At 44.5% G+C, this 7673-nt stretch overlaps 2 protein-coding genes across 4 annotated transcripts; both read right to left on the bottom strand.

Moving 5' to 3' along the window:
* Positions 1–960: 960 nt before the first annotated feature.
* LOC104583078 lies at positions 961–3893 on the bottom strand. Of its 2 annotated transcripts, none has more exons than XM_024458377.1 (4): positions 3600–3893; positions 3459–3526; positions 1552–3329; positions 961–1216 (listed from the first exon to the last, which is right to left on the bottom strand). In XM_024458377.1, the coding sequence occupies exons 1-4, from the start codon at positions 3724–3726 to the stop codon at positions 1207–1209; spliced, it is 1983 nt and encodes a 660-aa protein (XP_024314145.1). In that variant the 5' UTR covers positions 3727–3893; the 3' UTR covers positions 961–1206. The 2 variants fall into 2 exon arrangements, with proteins under 2 accessions (XP_024314145.1, XP_010233093.2); XM_010234791.2 differs by having other exon boundaries at positions 961–1146.
* Positions 3894–4728: 835 nt separating this feature from the next.
* On the bottom strand, positions 4729–7300 carry LOC100835633 (histone deacetylase HDT2). 2 transcript variants are annotated; one of them, XM_024460096.1, is made up of 10 exons: positions 7148–7300; positions 6507–6577; positions 6178–6392; positions 6031–6059; positions 5902–5952; positions 5653–5798; positions 5476–5556; positions 5305–5398; positions 5098–5221; positions 4729–5010 (listed from the first exon to the last, which is right to left on the bottom strand). In XM_024460096.1, exons 1-10 carry the CDS (start codon positions 7158–7160, stop codon positions 4947–4949), a joined length of 888 nt encoding a protein of 295 aa, XP_024315864.1. In that variant the 5' UTR covers positions 7161–7300; the 3' UTR covers positions 4729–4946. The 2 variants fall into 2 exon arrangements, with proteins under 2 accessions (XP_024315864.1, XP_003567768.1); XM_003567720.4 differs by having other exon boundaries at positions 5305–5401; positions 7148–7299.
* Between the last annotated feature and the right edge of the window lie 373 nt (positions 7301–7673).

Raw genomic sequence — 7673 nt, 5'->3', positions numbered from 1 at the left:
TCATCGCGCTAGCCAAATACATAAGCGAGCCAATTATTTGAGAGTATGTCAATTGATCTCTAGCAATACCTTGATTCTTTCGAAGTAGCACACTAGGATCATACGGTGTTGGAGAAGACTTGCAGTCACTATACCCAAAACGACTCAATACCTTGTCCACATAGTGAGACTGAAGCAAAGTGATCCCACCATCATCATCTCTCAACAGCTTGATGTTCAAGATAACATCAGCTACTCCTAGATCCTTCATCTCAAAAGACGGAGATAAGAAATCCTTAACCTCCTCAATCACAGTAAGGCGACTCAGTAAGAGATTGAGACCAAGCGGGTGGAAGGAAGGGAAGGGAAGGAAGGGAAGGAAGGTTTCCAAGAGATTGAGACCAAGCGGGTGGACGCGAAGGAAGGGAAGGAAGGTTTCCCAAGAGATTGAGACCAAGCGGGTGGAAGGGAAGGAAGGGAAGGGAGGTTTCCCAAGTAGTAGCACGTTCTGTTTCCAGTCAAAAAAACCTTTTTTGCGTCTCGCTAGTGCACGCATGTAGTATTCCTTTCCTTTTCCCTGTGCAAGCGCACATCTGATCATGGCTCTTGAGGTGGCTCAAAGCTGTCTTCTCCTCGTCCACCACCATCAATGGAATCATCTGTCCCTTTGTTTAGAGCGAGACATTGGAGCTCTCGTTTCTCTTGTAACTCACGTTGCTGATGCCCTAGCGCCAAGATGGCTCCCAACCCGTATGGCTGGGTGATGTTAATTTCCCTACCTTCATACAGCAATACGTGTTGCCAGTGATCTAGCTGCCACGGCCTCGTACTGCAAATAATCCATACGTTCCATCTAAAAACAAATTATACGACGAGGCCGGCCTGTGTGCATTGTTTTAGCTAGTACACTAATACATCCATTCATTATTTCGCTCCACAGAATCACGTTTTTTTTTGGACCAGTTAGACCAGAAAGAAACAAGCTCGGAATCCTTTCCAGTTCCTTTTAGTAGGTAAACAAAATAACCATCAGCTAAGTTTCACACCAAAAATGCACAATCCTGTTGCTACCATAAATATATCTAACATCTTTCTCCAACTTGTGCCCCTCCCTGCTCTGTGCTCATCACCTGACTTTCTTGTTCTTCGCTTTCACGGGGCTTTCACCTGCCACGGAGCAAGATTTCAGAAACATCTTCAATCACTTCCATGAAAGAACATCTCCAATCAAATAGGGCTGTCGAATTCAAAGCATGCATTCAGCATCTATGTTCTGTAGCTCCTCACATTAAGCAAGCAACTAGTGTCAAGTTCAGTTTCAAGCATTCAACTGTCAGCTGAGGAAAATACGCCTAAACACTAGTACTTATTTTTGTAATATGAGCCTACTCTAGTTCAATTGTCAAGTGAACATAATAATAATACGATAGCACTTTTCAACATAATTCTTTGAAAAAAAAATATGGTGATCGCTTCTCATATATCAACAACAGGGCAGAAAAACAAAGTACTCTAGTTAACACATGGAGATTATAAACATAAAAAATTGTCCCAAGAAAACTGCAGATTTACCTGAAGCCATACATCTTCATTGCCCTACTCATTCGTACTTTACGAACTCCAATCCTCTGCCGCCTTCTATGGCCCCATTCCTCCTGCTCTGTGCCGTCAGTTGATGTGGCCTCTACATCCCTCGATTCCTTGAGATCATTGGTAACTGGGGTCTTAGGGGTATCAGGTATATTACACCAACCATGTGGATCACTCTTGTCGGTTACATAATCCAATGGTACTTTAGTTCCTTCCTTTTTAGGTGTACCCTCTGGACATTTTCCAGCATTTTGACAGGGTTTTACCAGATCACTTTCTATAGCCTCTAGAATACTGAATTTGCGCTGATCACTTTGTAACGAGTCTTCCGATTGTATTCTTTCTACAGTGGTTCCATCCCCGGCTGTGCATGTCAAGTTTGGAGACTTATTTTCTTTCATGGACTCAGCACAAGGTGGAAGATCAGTTCCTTTGCTGCTTCTCTCGCCATCCTTTCCATCACCTTTGTGTACCATGGCTTCTCTTTCTAAAGAATTAGTAACTTCTTTCAATGTCCCAACATAAGGTGGTAGATCTGTTCCTTTCTTGCGGCTTCCACTGTTGCACACCTCGCCGTTATGATATCTTTTCAGAGTACTGTTAACTGTTTCCTCTGACAATGCATACTTAGGAGTGAAAAGGTCAAACAAACCTGCAGTAACAGAGACAGTATCACATCTCTTAGTCGATCCATCATGCTTCTCCACGGATCCCTCAGTACTGTTGTCGAGGTGACCTTGTTGCTCAACCACTTTCTCCCGTGTCACTCCTACATCAGCATGTTTTTCCGTGGAAGTGGTGGAGTCATTCTCATTAACTGAGAAGCAGAGAGCTGGGTTTTCAGAAATTGGCTCTGTATCATTTGTAACAGACTTGCTCCCATGACCACACAATTCCACTGATGATTCAAGTTCATCTGCTGGCCTGGTCTGTACTGCCTCCTCTTTCCTTCCAAGAAAATCCAGTCCTTTACCATGATTTTGTGAGTTGTCCAAAGCACCTTCATTCTTAGGTATCTCATCATCAGAAGAGTGCACAGCAACATCCTTTGTACCTACAGAAATTACATCCACTTCATTCAAAAAGCCATTCACGCGCGCACAATTTTTTTTCGACTTTGGATACTGTTCAGAGTGCTCGTCTTTGAGGAGATGTCCGCGCTTGTTTTGGTCATCTTGTCTGGAGCAAACAAGGGAGGTGAGACCACCAACGCAGTTGTCAGCAATACTTTGATGGTTCTGATTTTCCTCTCTGAAATGCTTCTTCCCTCTTGGTTCCTGGATTTGTTGCCTCCTAACAGGATCATCATCCTCTTGTGCTGCTACATCAGGATCTGAATTTTCCCCAGGCATGGCATAACCGTCGCCTTGTACACTGCTGTGGTTGCTCAAGGAAGTGGCAGGAACCAAAGGAGTTTCTTTTGAAGCACACGGGGAGACATGCACATCAAAATGTTGCTTCATTGAGGGAGTGTCAGCTAAGGCAAGATTGCCACCGCCCTGAGACGCGGCATCCTGGGGAAGAAGCGGCATGCAGCCGTCGATGGCAGCATTCCTTTGAGTACTACAGAGCACATGATGCAGCATGCCTGTATCAGTATCATCGGTGGCACATTTAGCATCCTTGTGAGCAGCAACAACAGCAGGGGTGCAGTGAGGCACAGCATCAACCTGGAGGTACCAGGTTCCCTTGATCCCATGAAAAGCAGCTTGCACAAGCATGGAATCCGTGAGATGATACAGAGTACCTCTGCGTCTAACCTGCGGAAGGCAATTCAATGCAGTCAGTGAAAAAAGATTGGGTTTTTTTTACACACACAGGCCGAGGGGGTGGCGCCGTGGCGGCATGGATAGAACTAGAAGAAAACATAGCAGGAGCGATGGATTTACCTTGAAGGATTCGACGGTGATTTGGCCAATGGAGGGGAAAGATGTGGCATGTTCGTCGCTTACCATTCCTGGTAAAGTAGTGTTGAGGAAATCCGCAACGAGGGAGAGAAAAGTGGAGAATTTGGAGAGATATAGATGTACGCTTGAGGTCGGCGACGGTGGTGGCGCGGGCGGGGAAGGAGACGGCGAGGCCGGTGCCGAGGTTCGTCTCCAGGAAGGCCGTGGCCACCTCCATCCCAGGCCCGGGATTCCCCTCTTTCATTTCCATTACTGTATTCCCGACTTCCTCACGCCGATTACCTCCGCTCCGCCGCGTCTTGTTGTCTGGTGTTGTTCACTCCTCCGTTCCTTGATTCCTTTCCGGCTTCTCCTGCCGAGCAGAAAGAGGCAAGAAGGAAGGAAGGAAGGAGACGCACGAGGAAGGTGGGGGATAGGAGGAGGGCTTGATCCCAATACAAATACTCCACTTTTTACTAGTCCAGCTCAGAATGGAGTGTTAAATAAATAATTCCCAGCTAAGGAAACCTAGTCAAACGGGCAACTGTGATTTATGAGGAAACACAATAGGCCACGGTCGTACTAGTATATAAGAATTTCTTTTATACAAACTTTTATCAAAATGGAGTGGGACGATGGACACCGGCTCTTCACTGCAGAATCAAATAATCCACGGATGCGTGCACTCTTTTAGAATCCGATGAATCAAAAGAAGCATTTTCAATACAGTTTCCAGTGAAAAAAAAGGGCGCATGACCGAACTAGCGCTTGTTTAGTTTTGTTTGTGCAATTGTTCCCTCCGATCTTGAATTGTTGTCTTGTTTTCCTCCCTCCGATCTTAAATTGTTCCCTCCGATCTTGAATTGTTGCCGTTGTGATCTTGAATTGTTGTCGTTGTTTTAGTTCGACAACAATTTAGGATGATGCTAGTTTGCTGGCTGCTTGGTTATTGTGCAATTAAAGGTTGGAGTGGCTAGATCGAGCAGGAATATGTGCGAGTTAATTTGGATAGTGTTCCAAGCCGTTGTCACTAGCTAGCAATAAGATGAATGAAGTTAGCATGAGACCTTGTGTGCTCTTGTTTGAGCTTCCGTCATTAGCGGAGGAAGGATTTCAAGGTGGGGGCATGTCAAGCTTTGTATTGCAGGTATGACCAGGCCACGAAGCTTATAGATTAGCACTTATCTTCCAAGCAACACAGAGGCACTTTACTTTGGGTGATTCGCAATGACATTGTTTAGTTTCTTTTGGACCTTTACGATCGTTAAAAGAGTGAGGGGATAAACACATTCAACTGCCAAACATCATCCAGAGTTTCAGCCAAACAACGAGCATTCAATCATTAAAAAACGACCACCAACCACTTCCCACTTGAAATAACAATAACATCGTCACTAACAGTTTCTCGCTTCACTCGACACTTTCTCAGGGGAACAAAATAACATAGCCTAACACATAGCAGAACGCGGTAGATGAGCCGGCCAACCATCCTCACTTGGCCTCATTGTGCTTCGCCTTCGAGTGAGACTGTAGAGCAGTTTCACTGTTGAAAGTCCTGAGCAGAGATCAAAAGTGTTAAGCATGCGATTATCTTGACACAGCTCAATCATTGACAAGACAACAGCCAACTGACAACACTTACTTGCTGCACGACTTGCAAGCGACTGACCCACCAGATTTGGGGGACTTGTCACTGGTGGCAGGGGTCTTGCTTGCCTTCTTCGCCGGATGTGGAGTCGCCACATGGACAGCCCCCTTCTTGTCACCTGCAAAAACAAAATGTCAGATGCAATTTAAAACCTAAGCCATGAGATTACAATATAAACCAAACAACCTAAGCACATCGCACCTGTCTTCTGGCCAGATGGTGTAGCAGCCTTTGCCTTCTTATCAGAAGCAGGAGTCTTCAACACAGTTTCAGCTGCTCTCTTCTTCCCAGTAGACTTCTGCGTAGCATCAGTGTTGGTTTCAGATAACAACAGCAAAAAACACTACCAGAGGAGAGGACAGCAGAACAGACCTTGGGTGTTTCCTCTTCTTCCTCCTCATCACTCTCCTCACTGGTACCATCCTCACTGCCAGAATCATCATCGCTCAAATCCTACCACAAGTCATTACAATGTTAGTCACACATGGAAAAAAAAATTAAGAAATAGACTACAGTATGTACTCATTAATTATCTTGTCAACAACTCACAGCAATATCATCATCAGACTCATCAGACTCATCATCATCAGAGCTCTCATCACCACCCTTCTTATTTCCCACTGCCTTCAAAACAGGCTTTGCCTTTGACGATCCCGCATCAATTTTTACTTGTTTCTGCTTTCCTTCAGCTTTGCCTTGAAAAAGTACAAGAATTTTGAGAAGTGTTGTCTCATCACGTTCCATAAGATATGTTGAAAAGAAACGGAAATAATCTCGTGGACTAACAAAATTGCATACCATTTTCCTTGGTCACTGGGATGACTGCCTCTTCCTCATCTTCCTCTGATTCTGAAATTAAAAACAGAAGGGTTAATTGCTATTCAGGTAAATGAACACAAATACACTACCACCAAGTCATATGTATACCTTCAGAACCCTCAGAATCAAAATCCATCGTTGAACAGACAAAAAGGATGGTCAAGGAGACAAAACATACAAACATGTTCATTGTACAGAAGAACAAACTATCAAAATAGTGCAAGGACTGTGATCAAACACTATTATAAAGGATATTCATCTCCCTCAGCTGGCTGGAAAACCTTGTATCCAGAGAAGAAGACACTTGAACTCTTTGAGCTGTGCGATAGTTCAAAATCTTTCTCAAATACCAAATCAAACTGGATTTGAGGGAACTTGTCAGTGGAGAGGGTCCCAATGGCCAACTTCTTGCCATCAATTTTCACAAACATAGTTGCCTTGTCATCCTTCTTTGATTCCCCAAGGGCACCCTATTAATTAGAAACACAAAGAGGACACAGCTCAATGAACAATACAAAAGCATCACAGAAGGCATGATTACATGGCCACGATTTGCCAGAGAGAATTATGGGCATTAAACAAACCTGAGAAAGATGCAAAAAGTGCTCCGGTTCAGGCTCAACCTTGACTGTCTGCCCAGGCTTAAGTTCAAGACCTACACAAATTAAGTTGATCAATGGAGGCCCAACTGCATGACCATAGTTTGGCTTTTCAAAGTAACAAATTGAAATAGCACATGATTGCGGTCAGACTGGTTATATTTGACTAGGGATAATCTAATGCACAACTATGAATGTGTAGAAAACTGAACAGAAAAAACAAACATGTGTTTGAGTTGCTGTTGTACAGTGATTGTTACAGTTCACCAAAACAAAGTTTTAACATCAACAAGGGGCGTTACATAAAAGAAAAGGAGAATCGTAGGCACCATGAGGTGAATCTGAACAGTTCTGATGTTGGACTAGATAGGCCTCTCATGGCAGAACATTACAGCAAGCGAACGAAACAAGTTGAATCCAAAGTCCTTAGATACAGACATATTATACAACCCAACAATCATTTTCGCCATGATCCCTAGACCCAAACTAAGATACGGCAACTATTTCGGGAGTAATTCGAATACGAAAAAAGGACTCGCGTCAAACAAACCACCCGACATATCGTGCATCTGATAGGGATTCGGGAGGGAGAAAGAAAGAGAGAGACAGAGATATGCGGTCGTTACCCCAGAACTCCATTGCAATCGGCGGCGGCGGCGGCGAGAAGAACCCTAGTCGCCGGGAGGAGCGCCGCGCGGCTGCTGGTGCTAGGGTTTAAGGGCGATTGGAACGGTGAAGAGGGGATTGGAACGTATGGTGGGGGTGGCTTTTAAAAGGCCTCTGACGCAGCCTCGCCGTCCGATGGTCCGCTTCACATCATCCACGCCGTTCCTTCTCCTCCTAAAACCTAAACCCTCCTCTCTCTCTCTCTCCGCTAGGCTAGATGGGCTGGACTCCACACTCGCTATGGGCTGCTGGGCTGGACACTTTCTTCTTCTTCTTCTTCTCTTTCTTAGTACTTGGTTCGGCCTTTCGTTCCAAATTGATCTGTCAAAGTCCTCTAAAAAAAATTTAAAAAAATTGATCTGTCAAAGTTCTTTTTTCTCTCATCTTCGACCTCCATCTTCTATTATACTCCAGTACAGTTCCTTCTTCTTTCTTACCCGGACTTCCTAGACTCAATGGTGCTAAAAGTTTGATTTATCGTTTGAA

Source organism: Brachypodium distachyon, chromosome 2 (assembly GCF_000005505.3).
Source record: "Brachypodium distachyon strain Bd21 chromosome 2, Brachypodium_distachyon_v3.0, whole genome shotgun sequence".
In the NCBI taxonomy this organism is placed as follows: Eukaryota; Viridiplantae; Streptophyta; class Magnoliopsida; order Poales; family Poaceae; genus Brachypodium; species Brachypodium distachyon.
Note: the sequence above shows the minus strand (reverse complement) of the source record. Positions and strands in the feature narration are given on the sequence as shown.

Coding starts and splice junctions, on each gene's coding strand:
- LOC104583078 (XM_024458377.1), bottom strand. CDS start 3,726: ATGGAAATGAAAGAGGGGAATCCCGGGCCTGGGATGGAGGTGGCCACG. Junction 3,527..3,599: donor CACCGTCGCCGACCTCAAGC/GTACATCTATAT, acceptor CTACTTTACCAG/GAATGGTAAGCGACGAACAT. Junction 3,330..3,458: donor TCACCGTCGAATCCTTCAAG/GTAAATCCATCG, acceptor TGCCTTCCGCAG/GTTAGACGCAGAGGTACTCT.
- LOC100835633 (XM_003567720.4), bottom strand. Junction 6,393..6,506: donor ACTTTTTGCATCTTTCTCAG/GTTTGTTTAATG, acceptor TCTAATTAATAG/GGTGCCCTTGGGGAATCAAA. Junction 5,557..5,652: donor AGTCTGATGATGATATTGCT/GTGAGTTGTTGA, acceptor GACTTGTGGTAG/GATTTGAGCGATGATGATTC.